The sequence below is a fragment of the Papio anubis genome, chromosome 7, assembly GCF_008728515.1.
Source record: "Papio anubis isolate 15944 chromosome 7, Panubis1.0, whole genome shotgun sequence".
Classification (NCBI taxonomy): domain Eukaryota; kingdom Metazoa; phylum Chordata; class Mammalia; order Primates; family Cercopithecidae; genus Papio; species Papio anubis.
The window spans coordinates 101051547-101072506 of NC_044982.1; the positions used below are offsets into that span (position 1 = coordinate 101051547).

The 20960-nt window shown below is 45.1% G+C and overlaps 1 protein-coding gene across 8 annotated transcripts in view; it reads left to right on the forward strand.

The window, feature by feature from the left end:
- The window catches only part of NTRK3 (neurotrophic receptor tyrosine kinase 3), a 385036-nt gene that overhangs the window by 278785 nt on the left and 85291 nt on the right, over positions 1-20960 (forward strand). For 2 of the 8 annotated variants that reach the window (XM_009210875.3, XM_017960900.2), the window contains one exon: positions 1743-3843. The exons of the other annotated variants lie outside the window; for them this stretch is intronic. In XM_009210875.3, coding sequence (XP_009209139.2) covers positions 1743-1861 — 119 coding nt within the window. In that variant the 3' untranslated portion in view covers positions 1862-3843. Of the gene's footprint in view, positions 1-1742; positions 3844-20960 lie in introns of those variants that run through there. 8 annotated transcript variants of the gene reach the window in all.

Here is a 20960-nt window from a genome sequence, read left to right on the forward strand (position 1 = left end):
CTCCCCTAACCAATTTTGGTTCTTAAGACCTTAAGACTCATCAAGCCTCCATATATTTCATGGAGTGAGGTATGACTAGGTGCCCAGTATGGGATTTGGTACTAAAAAAATCCCTTAAGTTAAAAGACTGTCTTCCAGGGGAGGAAGCTTCATAGGGCCTATGTAAGGGATATGGGAGAAGCAAGAGAGGACTATGGCCTGGAAAGAAACAGTGGTGTCACAAACTTTCTCAGGAGGCTGCCCAGACCAATGGCCTTCCTTCCCTTTTCCTTCATACCCAAGAGAACCTTTATCAGAGGTCAGGGTGGGGATGCTATCTCAGAAACATCTCACCTTGAAACTGAGCCTCCCTCCAAACATGGTGTCATAGGCAGGGAAGGTTTCCTCTCTCTTCACAAATCTGACCCCACCTCCTTCAGAGGAAGGGGTCTCAGCACCCCAAATGACTCAATACTGTTTTGTCCATAGCATGTCCTGGGCAGGAGGAGAGGAAAGTCTCAATGCAATCAAATTTCATTTCAAGTTTTTCCCATCATATTCCCAATGTCCAGAGGCCCCTTATGACCTCTATATTCCTTAGCATAGCTTCCATAAAAAGATAGGCTTACTCTGTTCACATATTCACACACTCATACACATTCAAACACACACACACACATGCACACATACATATATTCACACATACACACATGCATACACACACATGCAAACACACACATACACATACAAACACACATGCAAACACATATGCAAACACACATGTGTACACATGCAAACACATCCACATGAAAACACACATGTGTACACATGCAGACACACACATGCAAACAAATACATGTATGTGCACATGCAAACACACACATACACATGAAAATGCACACGCACACTCTTTACAGACACTTTTTAAATCTGTAGTTGTTTGAGCAACATCTTTCTGGAGATTTTATTAGGAACGCCCACTTTTCAGGACATCCTAACTCAGTCCATGGCTGTATGACCAGAAAGGAAATGAGCTGTCGTGGAAGTCCTCCTTGCTCGAGACAGCATGTGGCCTGGGGGTCACCAGTGTTACTCCTCCAGGGTATTTTCCTCCCCTGTAAGTCTTGGAAGGATGGCAAGGGTCAGAGATCAGCTGTTACTCTCTAAACCTTCCACAGACCTGTGGTGTGAGGCAGAAAGGTCAATGAGAAAGAGCTTGTAGGCTTGGGAGTATAGCACCCCCACCTCCTGGCGTGGTCAGAAATGGTCTATGTAATTTTAGCTCCTAAAATTAGAAATGCCCCTCTGGTATCCCTAAAGAACATCAGTTCTGGGGAAACATAGCCTTCTCCTCCCATCCCATTGCCCCTTAGTGACCCTACAGTGCATACCCCTTCTCCGACACACCCCTCAGCTCATCATCAGGGGCTCCTCCTTTCAGAAAGATGCTTACAGACCGAGACCCACTTAGATGAGACCTCTCCTCCTCTTCCATGACAATCCAAGGCCAAGCGCCCAGAGGTTTTGCTCCCTTCCCTTCCTCGGTTCAGTGGAGGCTGCAGCAAAATGGAGTGTTTCCAGTTTCTCTGACCATGCTGGGTTTTAAGTTAATCCCCTCCTCCTATCCTTCCCTTTTGCTGACAGTACTTCCCCTTTCAAGCTCCCTCTTTGTTTCCCCTCCTAGTTTTGATCTTCTTTGGGGGTTTTGGTTTTTACTTTATTTTGCTTTTTTCTGTTTTTTTTTTTCTTTTTGTTTTTTATAGGTTTCAGAGAAATTATGTTGAATCCAATAAGCCTTCCCGGACATTCCAAGCCTCTTAACCATGGCATCTATGTTGAGGATGTCAATGTTTATTTCAGCAAAGGACGTCATGGCTTTTAAAAACTCCTTTTAAGCCTCCTTGTTTTGATGTCACCTTGGTAGGCTGGGCCCTCTGAGAGGTTGGAAGCTCTAGGCATTGTTCTCTTTGGATCCAGGGATGCTAAGTAGAAACTGCATGAGCCACCAGTGCCCCAGCACCCTTTAACACCACCAGATGGGTGTTTTCCCCCATCCACCACTGGCAGGGTTGCCCCTTCCCTCCAGTCATCACTGTGCTCCTTTTTTTCCGGCCTACGAGGCAGCTCCTGCCACCATCTTTAGAGCCAATAAAGAGAATTAAAAACCTGTGCACCAGGAGCATCTTTTAAATACACTAGCCATTCTCTTGCTTTACAAAAACAACCTAACCATCAAAAGAAAGCCTGATGAAGTCCAGCCGTGCTCCAGCCTCACTTTCCCTGCTTGGAAGCGTGGGGTCTCCCTGGCTCTCCCAGGATACCATGCTGTCCTCTTAGTGACCTCGTCGCCCTGCAACCTCCAGTGGGGAAGAGTCACAGAGAGCACCTAAGCAGAGGTGGAGACGGCGCGGTAAGAGGAGGGGGAGCCAGGCTCAAGTATTGGCACCAAGTTAGGTCTCAGAGGAAAGAATGGAAACCAATCACTTTACGTTTTTATTTTTATTTTCGGTGGAAAAATCATCCTTTTTTTGGGACACACTTGCCCCCTACTTCCTCTTCTCTCTGGAACGGCTCACAGTGAGTGCGATATTATAAAACTCCTTGCAGAGGAGAGTTTCTCCAGGCTCTTCCTGGGCCCTTAGATCTGCAGTTCTGACAAGCTTTGGCTGCAGGAGGTTTTACCCATGAACTGGCCATCCTACTAGGACCACAAGGGACCAAGGGAATCAGGGACCGAGGCCCTTCCTGCCAGCCCATGATCCCGGGATTGGCTCTCTTCCCCTACTTCCACTTATTCTTGACTCTGAGAACTTTTGGAACCCAATGGAATCAGCATTTCAAGGTCAAGATGAACTGAAGGGGAAGAGAAGTAAAACTTGGCCTCCTCCAGCCCCTCTCATGGCACCAATGGAAGTGTCCTCCTGTTCTCTGGTCAATATGTGTGTTTACTTTGCTTGCTTTGACTCATGCCTTACTCCATGGCCACCCTCTCCCAAAGAGGGGGCTTGCTTCCCCCATTTTCAACTTGATCCACTGAGGAGACGGAAGGGGGTGACTTTCCCCTCTTCAGTAGGAAAGGCACATTTGTAGGGCCTGAAACTCTCCCGTATTTGCTGACTCACTAGTGGAGGAGACGTCTGGCTCCCAGCTCCCCTGGTCCATGGGGCCTCCATTGTGTGAAGTCAGCATAGGCTGCCCACCTAATGGTGGAGAGCATGAAACTGGGAGCATCCTGTGGGGGGCTTTTGGGGGAAAAAGGTGGTTGTTTTAGCCCACCATTGTTTTGGGGTGGTGTTGCACACTAGTAGAGAATAGAGTCTATGCCTTTGGCAAATTTAACTGGGAGTTTGGATTCCCACTTAAGGGTTTTATTTCTTGGGTCCTGTGGATAGTGGTTCTTTGTGTCAGGATCCCAGCCTGATTCTGCAAACGCCTCCATGGGGTTTAAAAACATGAGGCTTTCCAAGTTCTTGCCCAGTATCTGGGGCAGCCTCCAGAGTATCACCTGGGAGTTCAGATTCTCTCCAGGGCTCCAGGTGTGTGTTTATCTCGCCCCCTCCAGCTCTCCTCATCCTGCTCCCCATTGCTCCATGTCAGGCTGTTCCCCATTATGCCCTGCTGATGCTTTGGGTCTAGGGCCTCCTCCCAAGTGTGGCTTTAAGGAGTAAGCTTGAGGATGATGTTTTTTAATTATTGTAAATCATTACCTCATTTCCAGCCTCCCAGGCTCCATCCATCACAGCATCTTTTATTCTGCCATTTTCCTCACCTTGTGCTATGACAATGGGGCGTTGTGTTTCCACAGAGACTTATAGGAGTGTTCAGTGTATAGTTTCTTAATAAACACTTTATTTTCTAATGAAATGACTGAATCAGACCTCTTATTTGGAAATTTTGCAAAAACATTCAAAATACAGAAAATCCAGGTTACCTGCATTTTTCCCTGTTTTCCTGTTACTCTTTTAAATAAGCTTCTTAGTTAAGTTCTGTGTTTACAAAGATGTTCACAATCTGTTCCATTGGTTGCTTTCATTGAGAGTCTTCCAGATAGGTTAGGCTCATACACTAAAGTGCTTTTCATCGTATTGAGAAAGAAGTAGAGGCTCAGAGAGGTTGAGTGGTTCACCCAGGGTCACACAGTGTGAGAGGTGAAAGCAAGATTGAAACCTGACTTCTACAGACACTACTTGGGCCACTGAGACCCTCACTCCTTTGGTAGCTGGGGAATGTTCTGTTGTCTGAGCAGCCAAGGCTCACAGAAATCTCTTGAGAGCTGATGTGTAAGGGAGTCTGGGAGTAGGGTTGGGGATCCTTTATCTTTGGGGCACCAGCAAAGCCAGTCGGGTGGTCCCTGAGATGGAGTGGTTTTGCATGTTCCCTGTGGATGCTGGGAAAGTGACCTTGCCCAAGGAAAGATGGGGCTTTGGGTGTACAGGTCAACACACTTGTCACTCAGAGACACGCTCCCTTTCATGCACAGACACCCACACACACACTCAGGTGAGCCACACTCTCATGGCAAGTTTCATGTGGGCTGCCAGGAGGGAGAAGTCAAAGAGTAAAATGCTTAGATGAACTGGCACATCTGTGCACCCTTGGACCCTGGCACTGACACAGCTAGAAGAATTAAAATGCTCCCTGTAACTTGCCCTCTTCCTTTCAGGAGGAGAGGACACTGTGAGGCTCTGTATGCAGGACAGATGGAGCAAGAGTGGAGAATGAGGGCTGGGAAAGGGGTCCTGAGTGAATCTGAATGTTTCACTGGGCCCCAGTAATCCTTGTTGGAGCTCAGTCATTGTGGAAGTAGAGACAAGACAAGTAAAGTAATGTAGAAGGGCTCATGTTCCAGTCTGACAGGAAGTTGATCAGGCTAGGTTGGTGCTTTTCTATGTATCCTCACTTACTTTATCTTCTATTTAAGTCTAGTTTGATTTGAGACCCCTTTATGCCAAATGGAATCTCCTGCTCTATAGAGTGGCCTGGGTGAGGGGTGGACCAAGCTCTGCATTTATCTCTTCTCAAGGGTTCCAGGGAGAAAGAGTTGGAACAGGGATGCCTGAAGGGTTGGGACTGTCCTGGGGACCATGAGGAGATGCACTGGTTCAAGGGAGAACTTTCATTTTTAATATAGGAGGGATTTGAGCTTCATTTTGTTCTAATGCTTGGAGCCTATCAGTTTATGGGAGAAGAGATAATAGATAAAAATGGCCTCTGAGAATATAGGAAGGAAAAGTATCCACAGCTCAGGAAGAGGGGATAGCACTGGCCTTGTGGAGGGAGTGCTCTTCCCATAGAGAAGGAGGCAAAAAGAGGAAAGGATGCGGAATGTCTTTTCAAGGTGATAGGGCAAGAAAGTAAGGGAATTCTTCTCTGGTGGCTTCCATTTGTCTATAAAGAATGAGGCAAGGCCTTGTGCCACTACTGAGAAGACCCAAGGAGAGTTGGAACATCTGAACTGACAGGGGAAGAGACTATGGAAGACTATGGGGATCTACGGAAAGGTTGCTGGGCAGAATGAGGAACTGGTTAAGGTTGGAGTCTAGGCCTCTGTTTTCCATGTTTTACTGCTGGGTGTTGAGTCTCATGGCATTTACCCCAGTGTTGGTGCCTCTAGGGAAGTCAGAGCTGGTATAGGGCAGATGCGGAGAGCTGAACTCAGCCCAGAAAGATGCCAGTTTGGACTGGCTTCAGTTTAGGGTGGCTCAGGGAACCAGCCAGTCCTGCAGCTCCCTGACCTCCTGCATTCGAATCTCACCAACAGGATTTCACAGTAGCTTTCTCAGACCTTAAGCTTACATTTTGGTCCTGCAGGATTTTGCTGCACAGATTGACAGCTAACTCAGTTCATGAACCCAGGGTACTTGCCAGATGCTCTCTGGATCTTCATTCTAGAGAGGTGGTTGACAGGTGCTGGTTCTGAAGCTTAGATAATGAGAAACTCAACTGTACCAATAAGATCTTGTAGAACAAGGTGAAATTTGATCTAACACATTCCAGGGACATGCCCTGGAGAGGCTGGACTCTTTTACTAGCATTACATGACCAGGTCCTGGAACTGATTGCCAAGCTCCCAAGAATGGGTTTGCTGTGGGGCATTAATAGTAATAATTCTATGTATTTTATGAAGCACTTACTCAGAACCAGTCACATTTTACCCACAAGGAAGCTGAAGCTCAGAAAGATTGAATAACTAACTCAGGTTTTCACAGCTTGAAACTGGCAGAACCAGGACTGACAGGGGGCCTGCCTGACACCTCAGAATGCTTTTGGCCACTCTGCTGCCCCCTAAAGTAGCACATCTTCTGCTCCTGGTAGCACATCTTCTGCTTCTACTCCCTAGGTGTTCCACAATCATAGCTCCCCGCCAACCCCACTCCACTCCTAAGACAGAAAAGTCTTTCAGGGGTCTTCAGGGGTGGGCACCATCCCTGACTTCCTTCTGGAACCATTGGGACAGGGTGATTTTAAAACACTAGAAAAAAAATCTGCAATGTTCTTTCCTCTCATTGTAGCATTTAGTGACTTGGGGTGTATGAAAGCACAGTTGGGCTTAGATCTGAGATTAATCCCATGTCTTAAAGTTGGTGAGATTCCCAAGCAATGATGGCCTCTTTGATATTGGGGAGGACTTGTTGGATGAGACCAACCTGATCCTTAGGATAGCAGGTTAGGCTGCCCAGGTCTAGGCAAGGGTGAGCAGCTTCAGATAGGAAGGTGGCAGAAGAAAGGATGAGACCAACCTGATCCTTAGGATAGCAGGTTAGGCTGCCCAGGTCTGGGCAAGGGTGAGCAGCTTCAGACAGGAAGGTAGTAGAAGAAAGGGCCTCGTCTAACTACACACCATCACTTAACCTTTCTTCAACCCACCTCAAAGACCTCCTGACACGTCCAAGCTCAGCCATGCAATGCTCACCCCAAAAAGACCAAACGCAAAGCAGGCTGAATTTGGAAGTCAAGCATCTGACTTCTAGCCACCTCTGTCTCTTCTTTTGTGTGGGAATCCCTTTCTGCAGCCAAGCTCTCAGCAGCCACATCCTCACCTCCACCTCCCCAGCCACAGGTGTGACCGCAGCACAGCACTGGGCTGTGACACATCCCCTAGCTCGTCCCATTTCCCTCAGGTCAAGCCCAGGCATAAGCAAAGGATCAAGCATCTCAAATACAATGGTGAGGCAGCAAGGGAGGGTTGGATGCCACGGGAAAGCTCAGGAGCGGGCAGATCAATGCAGGACGACTTCATTGTTGTATAGCTTTCTGCACGGAGCCAGACATGGATTAGGCAAAGAGCCGGAGCCTTTGTTCCTTCAGGGTTTACTGACTCCTGTGCTCTGGCTAGACTCGCACATTGCTGCCAACGTGACTCTGAAAGCAAGAGCAAAATGAAGGTGGCAGGGAGGGAGAGACAGGAGGGGGAGAGGGGCGATGCTGGCTGCTTGGAGTCTTCTCTGTGAAGGGCCCAGGGAAAACTCTTAAGCGTGACAGCAGAGGCGGGAGGAAGGTAGAGAACAATGGGGAGTCTTGCTTCCATTTGGACTGTCCAGCAAGGGCCTGGAGCTCTCCTCCTCCTCTCTCCCAGCTCTCCCCCACCCACCACATTTCCAATCTTTAATGCTGGCTGATGTGGGTGAAGCTGCTTGCAGCCTCCGGATTCCTTGGATAGCTCTGGTTCTGCATTTTGCCTTTAGAAATCCTACTGTTACCACCCCCTGTACTTCCCACCTCCCAAGAAAACCTCAGCCTAGATCTGACAATATATATCCAGAGCTAAATAAGACTCCTTCTTCAACCCTACTTGAACCCAAAAGTGATTTGAAGGAGACGTGCTGGCAAGAGACAAGTCCCTTGTCTGCTTTTTTGGGTGGTTCTGAAATTCCATCAGGATTCTGAGGCCCTCTTGGGTAGGACTCTTTTTCCAATTTCTCCTACTCAGTGGATAAAACTTCCATAGAGTTACCCCAGTTTCCCTTGAAATTAAATCTTGATGAGGGAAGAGATTTCTGCATGGGCGATAAGGTCTAACACCCCTCTGCATTTTTGCCCCTTTTCTTTTGGGCACATTTTCCTTCTGTCACAAAGTATCTGGGTGTTTGTGCCTGAGAGAGCTAGATCTTCTCTCCTCATTATGCTTGACTTCTGGGTGGGTGTGAATGCATTGCTTAAATGTGCCGTATGCTCCTGGGCCAGGAATGGTGAGGATTGACAAAAAGAGGGGAAAAAGGAAGATATCAGAGGCAAACCTTTGACTGGGGCATGCTCTGCTTTGAGAGAAGGGAACAAGAAAGACAGGAGCACTTCTGAGGAGCAAAGATCCCACAGGGATGTAGAAGGTACTGATGGCTCAGATTTGGTGTCAAAGGCCTCCAGCCCAGGTCTGTGTGGGTTGTATCTGGGAAGGAACTTGGAACTCTGGGGTGGAGGAAAAAGGCAGGGTTACAAGTTACCCAGAGAACAAAGCTGTAGAGAAATCTTAGCTGAGGTCTCTGGTGGGATTTTCAAACCAAGATACATGAGCCTTCCACATGGGACCAGATGGGCACTTGGCCTTCTCAGGATCATGGTATTTTCTCATGACCCTCTGCCAATAGGATCCTCTCAAAGCCTCTCTTAAATAGATGAACCTGACTTTGATTTACCTATGGGTGGAGACTGGCACCTTTGGCATAAGTCAAGAAGAATGGAGCTTGGCTTTTCTGAGAGCCAAAACCCTTGAGCAGTTCTCACTTCACACCCTAAGAGTAATGTCAAGTAATGTCTGAGTTCGGAGGGGTGGTCAAAACCCCCTGCTCAGCTATGGAGAGGGTTTGCAGGGCGAGGAGTGAGGTTGCCCAAAGGCATGCATTCCAGAGTGGCAGTCGCTGACTTCTTCCAGAAGAAGATATATCATGACATGACAGAACTTCATGTCAGCTCAGAAAACACTACCAAACCTGGCTTTGGTAAGTAATGCTGGAGGCCTTGGTGGCTTGCAATGATGACCAGCTTGTCTTCATGGCTGTCTTTGCCTCAGTTTCTGCCACTTTTGTGCTGTTACCATGGTAGCACAATGAAGCCTAGCTCTGCCTTTGGAGACCTCACTGAAGCAAGTGTCCTATTTCCCTGAAAAAGACACATTCTCCCCTCCCTTGCCCTCAAGTTCATTCTGCAGTGAGAAGGACAAGGACTTAGCCCTGGTAAAGGGGACAGTGACTTCACTGCTGTCTAATATGGCCTGGTGATACCTCTGTTACAGAGTTCTGATAGACCACTTACTTTCTCACTCCAAAGCTCACACTACCTTCAGTCTGTTTGGGACCCCGTAATGTCGTTTAAAAATCACATTGTGGTATTCTTTACTCTGCAAGGCTTGCAATAGCCTTTGGCCAAAAGTCATGAAATCCTGACCTTCAAAAATGCACTTCTCATAAGAAGAGAGGGTGTGGAGCTGTGGAGAGCACATGTGCTCTTCCAGGGATGGGGCTGATCTACAGAGCCTGTGACATGGTCCCTAGCAGCTGCTCAGGCCTAGGGAAATATTTACCTCTCACAGCTAGGTTCAGGAGCGTGTCGGGACCTCGTGACATGGAGGGTCCTCTAGTTTTAAGCTGAAAGGGTTTAGCCTCTGTGACACAGGGGACCCCTGCACCTACAAAGGCTAATTTCCAGTCTTTCTCAGCAGTGAGGCAGACAGGCAGTCTCCAAGCTCTGCCCTCTTGCTGCCAAAGTCAAGGGAAGAGTGACAGTAGGAACATTCCAGAGTACTGGCTAGATACTAACTAAATCTAGCCTATTAATTATATTCTGTCAGAACCTCTGGATGCTCTTGCTGTTAATTCTGAAAGAAAATTCACATGGCAGAGAACCTGAGAGTAAATCTCAAACAACTTCTGTCATGAGTGCTAGTCTCTGACAGCTCACCCTGGCCAGGAGGGCACAGCCAGGATCTGTGATGCTCTCTGGTTGTCCCCATCCGGGGACCATAGCTCCTCACTGAGGCCTTTTGCTTCAGAGGGAGCCAGATATAGAGCTGGCCAGGGAGAACTTGAGTCTGTTCCCTCCCACTGCCAGTGGGCTGCAGGGGAGGCACCACCAATATAGAACATATTCTGAGAATGTCCTTCTTGGGAGAATTTAAATTCTAAGTTCATGTTTAAATGACTCAGAGGATTGTTCAATCTTTATGGCTATCAATTTGGCATTTCTTGCTACCATAACAGGAGATTGTTGCACAGTACCTCTGATACCAAATGGCCAACCTAGTCATTAAGAAGACCAGAGTAACCCCACTGTGCATTTTCAGGATGGTGTCTTTGGCCATCTTAATAATTTTATTGGGTCAATCACTTGACCAACTGTTACCCTGCATAAATTGGTCAGTTTTCTGGGCAGAGCTTCAGGGCCTGCAATATGGTTCTCCCTTAATTTGAAATCCCCAACTTGCAGAAAAATCTTTTTCTCTTCTTCCAGTTACTAGAAAAATGATGTTGTAAGGATCAAGTGCTCCCCTTTTTATTGATTGCAGCAATGTTTCCCTTTAGTCTCATGGTATGCCAAGGATCCATCAGAGAACTTTGGAGAATGTTGCACAGTATGGCCAGCTCTTATAGATTCACAGTTTGCTTTAGGATATCAAAGGCTCCAAGAAGTCCTGCTGTAAACAAACTTTATTCTACCACTTTCCAATTCTAATTAAACACAAAACATTCTTCGCTTAACACCTATTAATAGACTCAGCACACACATGTTAGAAAACACTGGGTTATGGTGTGATCAGAAGCTTTTAAAGAAGAATCAAGCAGAATGTGTTCATCAACCACCCACCTTCTTATATCAAGAAACCACCACACCCAGCACGCTACCCAGCTGTAGGCTCAGCCCTCACTTCTGCCTTCTACATAGAGTCAGAAAAAATTCTGGTTGCTGATGGATAGCCACTCTTGTGAAGATCAGGAAACCTTCACTGTGATATCTCAGAAGAAAATGGTAAGTCATTTCACATAAGAGCTTGAGACCTCAGCATTTAACCTGGACATCTGCCCAGGCTGGTGGAGGTGACATCATCTAGTGGTAGCACACAGCAATGAAGACCTGGATGCCAGTCTCAACTCTACCACTTGCAGAGTGACATGGGGTAAGTTACCTTTCCTTGTTCCATATTTGTCTCTGAGTAGCTAGTAGAGTTTACTGATCCTCATGTAAAAGACCCTGCCTGGACAGATACCCTAAATGCCATGTCCCTATGAGTCACTATTGTCTCTTAGTGAAGGACATCTTTTGGTTCCTTGTCCTTCTCTCTCTTCTGAATGTGTTGTGTATCAGGTGAACAGAGTGAGAGAGATGGCTGCCTTTTTGGATGAGGATCAGTGGATTTCTCTGGATGAGGATGGAAGCAGATGCTTAGGGGTTAATAGACCCTCTCTGTCACACTTGGACAAGGTCAAGCGGAAGTTCTTGGCAAGATTTTCTGACTTTGATCTCAAGAAGGCAGCTCTGCCTAACAAATAGTCTGAAATGTCAAAGAATAAATGTTAAAGCTTGAGGGGTCGTTCTCTAGGGAGTTGCCTGGGCTGGCTAGGGAGGGAGGGGAGGAGGGAGAGAGGGACACAGCAGAATCCTTCACATAAAGATTCTGACTTGGTTCTGTGATATTTAAGAAAAAAGAAAACTCTGAATTATTTATAGCACAGAAGATATAAGCAGGCTGTAGAGAAGTCGCCTGGCTTCACACGATAGTTTATGGCCATTATTTAGCTGCCCGAACCTTGAACTGGTAAAACTTTTCTCATTAGTCACATGCTATTGAGCTCTACTTGAGCTATCTATTATTATTATTATTGCTATTATCATTATTTTAATCAAGAAAATTCATGTCCTTCAATATGTGAGTTGGGGGATGCAATTTCTAGAAATGACATTTGCACAAAGCAGGAGTTATCTCTTTTCCTTAAAGGGACTCTGGCACACCCTTCAGTAACTCTTTCCACCCCTGTGAGTGTTTCCAGCCTGTGCCTGTTCAAGCAGGGATTTGGAAGACCCCTGCTCTGACATGGGCGGGAAGCATCTTGGTTTGGGCCTGGGCACCAATTGGCCATGTCGATCTGGGAAGGTGAATTTCATCTCTCATTTGTTCCCTCTGAAAGATGAATGCAATTGTCCTATGCCTCTTCTGAATAGGCTGGGCATAGGAAGGATGATTCCATTGTGTTCAAAATGCCTTGGTACCTGGCAGGGGGCGAGGGGATAGCATCTACATTATATGAGGGGATAAAAGAAGTAAAGAAATGTTAAAAGGTTAAATAAAAAGTGATTGAAGGATTGGTGGTAAAGTTGGGGGGAATGGGTTCTTTCATCTGTTTACTTTTGTCAGTGATAAAATGAATACTTCATGTTGATAATCATATCCTGATTCTATAGCATGGGTAATTGAAATTCACTGATAATCCCCAAATTGTAGTTAAAATTAAAATCACAAGCTTTACATGCTCTCTCTTCCATCTCTGCACATGGTACAAACACACTCTTAGTCACTCTTCTAATTGTTTTGGCATACCCTTGACAACACTCTGGGAGATGCAAACACATGGAGTCAACTTTTGGTCAGTTTGGGGGTGGTGAGGTGAGGCTAGTTAAACCGCAAATCAGATCATCAGTAGAGCTCCAAACAAGCAATATTGTATTTAGGCGGTATTGCTTTTGTTGAAGATATCAATACTTTTGTTTGTTTCCTAGACCTGTTTTTTTTTTCTACCTTGAAGAACCTGGAGAACACTTTGCAGTTAAAATGTCACAGTGACAGTCCTGTTATAAAACTCTGAAAATGTACATGTTTTTACCCTCACTAACTTACTCTACCTCTCAGAAGTCTTTGAAGTGTTTTTCCTCCACTCCCTACTTGCTATGATGTAGAAGTTAGGCTAGCACCGTTACTCTAGGGCAGAGGTTCTCGAAGTGTTTGGTCTTGGGACCTCTTTACACTTAAAAGTCATAGAAACCCCAAATAACGTTTGTTTCTGTGAGTTATATCCATCATATTCAGTGTATTTGAAATTAAAACTGAGTATAATTTAAAAGCTCACGCATACACACACATTCCATTTAGCTGTCAGGATGATGACATCATCACATGTCTGGAAACCACTGGACAACTTCATGAATAATACCTGTGAGACACTAGAGTGAAAAAAGGCATACATTATCTTACTATTGCTGGGAAAATAGTTTTGACATATAAATCTCCTGAAAGGATCTTGAGCCCACCGGGGACCTTTGGACCATTTTGAGACCTGCTGTCCTAGAGAAAACAGGCACAAGCAGATTCTGAAATCAAACCTGGGTCCCCTTGGAGCCAGGAAAATCTACCAGTAATGCACTTTGATCCAAGTGTAGGAGCCCGTCAGAATTCCATTTCTTTATTCAAACATCACTGACTGCCCCACGGGTGTTGACTTAAAGCAAACTGGATACAACCATGCATGTTCAGTTGCTAGGAATGTGGAATATACACAAGAAAGACTTCACCTATTATTAAGAAAACAGGGTGGGGGCTGTTTGCTTGCTCTGGAGAAGAATATGGGCTTGATGTAACAGTAAACATTATTGGTTGATTGGAGAGACTCAGCACGAACGGGATTGACAAAATCCCACTGGTGAGAGCAGGAGGCATGAACGGCAGGGAATGAGAGGATTTATAACAGCTCCTTGTTGGTTGGGCATCCCTTCATGTGCACTGTAGCTCTCATTGTGCATCACATTTGGACTTGTTTAAGGAACACGTGAGGCTTGCAGTGCTCTAGGACCTATGGGAGTGCCTATTTGTTTAGACACCCTGGCACCTCCTTCCTCTTTCTCCTAAGCTGGGCAGCTTTGGTATAGGAAGATGGGACTATGAAATGCTTTAATGCCTAGGGAGCTTCCTTAGGTTAACTCTGTGTAGCACCCAGCATACCACCCAGCAGAGGGACCTGTCTCATCATGAGGTCCTAAGTGGGTGACAGTGTTCATGCCTCTTCCTGTTCATCATTTATACCCTAGGGAGTAAGAACTGCTCTTCTGTGGGATTATTTCATAAACCGGCTGGAATAGGGTCTTTCAAGGAATACCTCTGAGATCATGAGCAAATGTTGCTTCATTGACTCATTCTTCAAACATATTTGGGGCATCTACTCTGTGCCACGCACTCTGCTACTAAGTGAGTCAGTTGTATTTCCTGTTGTCAAGAGCTTTATTGTCTCCTGCAGTGGTTTTCAATTGGGGTATCTTGTCCCTAGGGGACATGTGTGGAGACATTTTTGGTTGTGACAACTGAAGATGGGTGCTTCTGACAGCTCCCCACAACAAAGAATTATTCAGCCCCAAATGCTAACAATATCAACATTGAGAAACCCCAGTCTAGAGAGAATACAGTCCAGTATTCACTAGTCTTGGGTAAGAGAGGACCTCCCCACTTTTTAGGGCCCTCTTTTAGATGCCAAGAGTCCTAGGGCCATGAGAAAGTACCATCTGGAACCTGCACCCCACCTCCCTTCTAGACAATGTTTCATTTCCTAAACCAGAATTCCTTACCCAAACAGCTCTCAGCTTGCCTCCAGAACATGTGTGGGTCTCTTCATTCATCTTTTCTAAGGGTGGGGTACGCTGCAGGTATTGGCTACGCTGCAAGAGTTGGCCAAAGGATTACTGTGTGGGGGCAGTGGGAACATCCAGAGTGTGAGGGTGGGACCGTTAGAGGAAAATGGAGTTGCAGGCTCCGTGTGCACATATATGTACGCAAGACCCCTTTCACTGCGGGATGGAAGACGGGGGTGGAAGAGAAGGGAACAGGCCAGGGGCCAACTCCTTAGCACTCTGTGTCTCCACTGGCAAATCCGAGGAACCAGAGACACCAGAAGTCAGACCTGGCCCTTCAGGTCATTCTGAAGATCAATTTTGCAAGGCAGGAGGATAGGACATGCCTTATGTATTAGTGTGTTAGCTTGATTTATAACTTCCAAGTTTTAGACATATGAAATGTGGGCTTCTAATTATTCCCTTGTTCCCAGTCCTTCAAATGTAAGGAATAGGCTTGGTACAGATAAGTGAGTAATTATGAAGCAATATGATGAAATTATGGGAGAGGTAAACACAGAGGAAAGACACCTAGTTCTCAAGTGGAGTTTTGTTTTTGTTTTTGTTTTTTTGTTTTTGTTGTTGTATTATTTTTTAGACAGTTTTGCTCTGTCATCCAGGCTGGATTGCAGTGGTGCGATCTCGACTCACTGCAACCTCCGCCTCCCGGGCTTAAGCAATTCTCATGCCTCAGCCTCCCAAGTAGCTGAGATTACAGGCGCCCGCAACCACGCCTGGCAGATTTTTGTATTTTTAGTAGAGATGGGGTTTCACCATGTGTGCCAGGCTGGTCTCGAACTCCTGATCTCAAGTGATCTGCCTGCTTCAACCTCCAAAAGTGCTGGGATTACATGCATGAGCCACCTTGCCAGGCCTAATGGAGTTCTTAAAAATACTGAATCATGATATTGATCTGCAGATGTTTAAATAAAAATGGCAGTTCAAGGAATGGCATAATCAAAATGATCAGTTAAGACTTTAAAGTTTCCATTGTTTAGAAAGCTGCCTTCAAGCCTTGGAAATCCTGACTTCACTGCCCGGTAACTAAACACCACGGTCCTTTGGTGACCTTCGGCTGCCTGAGGTACACAACTGTGGAGGTTTTTCCTGCTGGACCATCTCCACACTGGGTCAATGCTCTTACAGGCCCACCCAGTTGCCATAGAGACTGATCTCGAGGTCTCCACAATTGACTGGTATTTACTGGGGATCTGCAGCTTTCTGGGTGCCGTGACCAGCATCATAAAGGAGAGAGAGGGGCTGCCCCTGCCCGGCTCCCCATTTGTGGACTATTGTGAGAATATCTCTCTGTAACAGAAAGGTAAAGACCCTGGAGAACTTGAATAGGAAGGATATTTTTTTCTTTGAATAACATTGTGCTTTTTTCTGATTACAAAAGTAATTTATATTCACAGTAGAAAATTCAGTGAAATACAGAAAAGCACACAAACACATAAATTATCCACCATCCCATCACCCAGAGACAACACTGTTAACATTTCAGCTTTCTGCCTTCTAATCTTTTTTATGTACTTATTTATTTGTCAGAATCAAATCATTCCATGTGCACATGCACATACACATTACTTTGCTACCTCTTTTTTAATATGATTGCATTTGCAATTTAACTGATCTTTTGCAACGTTAAAAATTTTTGTGAAAGTGATATATTTACCACATGGTTAAAAAAATACACACATATACACACACACAAACTTGCACAGAAATATTCATAGCAGCATTTTTCATAATGGTCAAGGAGCAGAAAAACGCAGTATTTATTGACTGGTTAATGGAGAAAGAAAATGGGGTGTAACCATAGAATGGATTACTACTCAGCAATAAAAAGGAATGAAGCACTTATATATGCTACAACATGAATAAATCTCAAAGAAACATGCTAAGTAGCTGGACACAAAACATCCCCTTTTCTATGGTGCCATTGGTGTGCAAATGTCAAGAAGAGGCAAATATGGAGAGACAGAAATTCTATTAGTGGCTGCCTGAGGCTGGGGTTGGAAGCAAGGATTAACTATAAATGGACCCAGGGTTCTTGTTGGGGTGATGAATGTTTTAAAACTGGTTTATCCTGATGACTACACCATTCAGTAGATTTACTAAAAGTTGTTGAATTGTACTTTAAAATAGGTAAATGTTATGGTATGTAAAATAATGTCTCAATAAAGTTTGTATATATATACACAAAATAAGTTATATAATAATAAATATATAAAAAAGTTTGCATATATGAGCTCAATGATGCTTATATATAATAGTAAATATATAATATATAAACTAAACATATATAATATATATAAACTTTATTGAAGTATTATCATTATTATTTATCCAAATTACTGCTATGGATTGATCTATCTGTCTATAAAATGGGAGCACTCCCCTTTTTGCACCTGTTCCTCATCGGCGAGTTGTTCTTAGCACCACTACCATTACCACACAAGTAACCTCTGTTATTGAGTGTCCTTATGAATTATATCTAAGCAAATTATATACAAACAAATATAATTATATGTGTTTATTTTTCTCTATTTTGTACAACTGCAGCTATATCATACATACTATTGTGCACTTTTTAGGATAATCCCTTCCCCACCCCAGTTTCTTGGAGCTCTTAGAGAACTCCCTCATTGTTGTTTTAGAGATCCATACTATCCCGTTGTATGGATGTACTCAAATTTATTTAATTTCTTCACAATAGTTTGCTGTTATAAATCACGGAAATGGATTGATCCTAAATATATTGAAACTAAATAAATGTGGTTGAACCTAAATATAATATTAACATAAAGCCGTATGACCCCCATAAACTATTTGGTATATCTATTTTGTAGATATTGACCATATGGGGTGATACCAATGTGTATCCCAAGAGTAATGCAGATGCTCCTCAATTTACCATGGGGCTATGTCCTGACAAATCCATGAAAAGTTGAAAATATCACAAGTTGAAAATGCACTTAATACACCTAACTTACCGACCATCATAGCTTAGACTAGCCTACCTTAAATGTGCTCAGAACACTGACATTAGCCTACAGTTGGGCAAAATCATCTAACACAAAGCGTACTTTATAATAAAGTACTGAATATCTCATGTAATTTATGGAATACCATACTGAAAGTGAAAAACAGAATAATTTTACACCATAGTGAAGTTGAAAAGTCCCAAGTCGAACCATCATAAGTGGGGGACTGTCTGTATATGAGAATGAGGTTCCCCACAGTCTTAAACAGAGGGTCATGGCTTGACTTTTAATGACTGTATCATGCTCTACTGTGTGGACATACCAGATTTATTTGACTAGTCCCCTGTGTTTGAAAACTTGGATTGTTTTATTTTTCCATTCTTGTGAAAAACAGCACAGGTATTTAGGTACTCGTGGTGGTTAAGCTGAACAAGGGAGATGGCTCAGTGGCAGCCCTCATCAGAGATAGTATGTCTGTCACTGCATTGCTACCTCTGATGAGGGCTGCAGGTATCCAGTGGATTCCCCCAAGCCAGTATCCAGTGGATTCTCCTGAGGGACAGCTATCTTGTAACAGAGAGCTGACTGTGGAAAGCTATCTCCTTCTGAAATATTATTGCTTCAGACTTCAAGATGCAACATCGTTGAATGCAGAGGTCATTACCTTTTTTCAGGTAACTTCAAGGTGTTGCCAACATTCACATAATGTTGTTCCCCAAAGGGCTCTTCTGGCCAGAGCCTTGCCATATTTTAGGGCTGGGGATTCTGAGCTGCACAGTCCAGAAATGTTAACGGGATTCTGGATGAAGCCTCTAATCTCCTATGTCCTACAGAGGGTTAACCAAGTGTGACCCCGTGACTTTCTCAAGGTCAGAGTGAGGGTTGGGAGGCAGTACCCATGTATCCCGACCTCTTGCTCTGGCTTTTAAGCAGGCAGCCTCCTTGGAACCCATTGGGTGGGGCATGGCAGTAGAGATTCAAGCTGGCTGTAAAAGGCCACAGACAATTCAGAGCGAGGCATTTCTGGCCAACCCACTGATCTGGGCTCCAGGCAGAGGAGGGGCACAAACTGGAGAGGAGTCAACCAGCTGGAAGGAATTCAAGGAAATAGCTACAGGAAAGATGAAGGGGTGGAGAGATTGGTCGTGAGATTATCTAAGTCTGCAGCTTTTGAGGCCAAGTGATAGCCATGTTTTCTCTCTAGCAGCCCTCAGCGGTGACAGTAAAGCCCATGCTGTGGTTTCAACACCTCTCCTCCTCTTTTTCTAACAAACAGGGTCTTTAGTGTCTTTCTGGGGGTGAGCACGGATGGGGCCAAAGATGGTCAGGCAGAAGAAATATATCCTCTTCCTCTCCTCTTCTGAGTTCCTGAGCTCTTGTCTGCTGAAGATGAAGTCCTGGAGGAAGGAAAGGTCTTTAGACAGCAGAGCAGATGATGCAGAAAGAGCCCAAACATATGTGCAGGCAAGACAAGCATAAAGAGATGATATTAGGGATCAAGATCTGATGGCAACAGGGAAGGGAGAAAAAAGCTGGGTCTGGGAGGAGCATTGTAGTTGAAACCAATGAGTGCAATTAGGTTTGTGTCACTTCCTACAGCCCAAGCAAGCTGTTTGTTGGTCATCTGTTAGAGATGGCTGCCAAGATGCCATGTGCATTCCAGGATCCCTGGGTGCTGGCCTTTCCTATCTGCCGGGCTGAGAAAGGGACAATGGATGCCAGCTCTGGAAGCCCACTCAGGCATGTGTGGCCCACTTCTCTGGCATGCTCCTGGAAGCAAAGGTAGCTGGAATCAAGGAAATACAGCACGGGAAAGAAGTCTGAGCACCTGCTAATCTCTTTCCTTGCAATGGGGTTGGGAAGAAGCAGTTACAGGTGGATTGAAGCAGGGTTAATGGCTAGGCCAAAGGGAAGCCTGGTGCTCTCACCAACACACCAGTGTCCATCTATTGCTTAGCCCATCTGGGCATGCCCTGGGCAGGACCTGCTGCATCTCAGAAAGCAGGAGCTTTTAGGGGACAGACTGCACCCTCAGGAATTGGCCCTGCCACTGCAGCCCACTTCAGACCTGACTTACTTCCTGCCTGATTAACTTTCCCCTCTCCCACCCCACCTCCTGCTATAGCTGGTATGCCAGTGTGCAAACCTGCTAATACTACAGTGCCCAGAAAAGTGGGTGCTCAAAAAATATTTGTTCATTTAAAAAAGTTATTAGCTAAGGCATCAATTAAATGTGACTTTAAAAAATCTCCCTAGAAGGAGTGTCTCCAGATTCTTTGGAAATCTACCCACATAGCTAGCTTGAGTTTTTTAGGAGTCGGTGGCATATGTTCTTCTTTTAATGATGGTCAACAGTTTAATGATAGTCTCTAAACTTAATGCCAAGTGTAGGCTATGCATCAGGTTTACAAGGTGGATTCAAACGTGGTCTCTGCTTCAGAGGGAGATGGCCATGCACAGTGAAGTCATATACCACATTGTGATAAGTACCCATATGCCCTGGGCTTCCTGGAATTTCAGAATCCTGATCATACCTATGTCTGTCGAGATAAGTGAGTATCCCATCCCATCAGGTGCAAGGTTGCTAATGATCAGAGAGGCCAGGTAAGCATTAGTCAGACTTGAAGGATTTGAACTTCACCTGTGTTGAATGAGGACTAGGAAAAGGCAGCTGGGCCTGGGCATCAGAGATTGCTGTGACTTTATAACAGATAAAATCAGGGGGGTGAAGTGGTAGAAGTGAGAGTGAAATGAGGCTTGAGAAATGATTGGGGAGCAGAAGAATGACATGGCATGCTGCTTAGACTACCCATCAGAGTCTGGTGATGAAGGCAGACAAGGGAGTAATTTCTAGAGGAGGAAGTGTCAAAGAAATACTTTGATTAGGATGCGGGAGGCCAGGTGTGGTGACTCACACCTGAAATCCCAGCACTTTGGGAGGCCAAGGTAGGCAGATCCTTTGAGGCCAGGAGTTCAAGACCAGCCTGGCCAACATGGCAAAACACCATCTCTACTAAAAATATAAAAATTAGCCAGGTGTGGTGGCACATGCCCATAATCTCAGCTACTAGGGAGGCTGTGGCAGGAGAATCCCTTGAACCTGGGAGGCGGAGGTTGCTGTGAGCTGAGATGGCACCACTGCACTCCAGCCTGGGCGAGAGAGCGAAACTCTGCCTCAAAAAATAAGGATGGGGGAAAACTTTATTCTGCAGGTGAGGAGTCAGTGGGCAAGAGGGGTTTATAGTACTGAAGACAGATGGGTACTAGATGGGTCCACATCCAAAAAGTAGATGGAAAAAAATGAGATAAAAGCTTGAGTGGAAGCTTTATAATCTTGGAAAAAAGAGAACAGTTATTAACTCATGTACGATGAGGAAAAATAAAGGTAAGGTAAGTAGAATTAAAGAGAGAGGG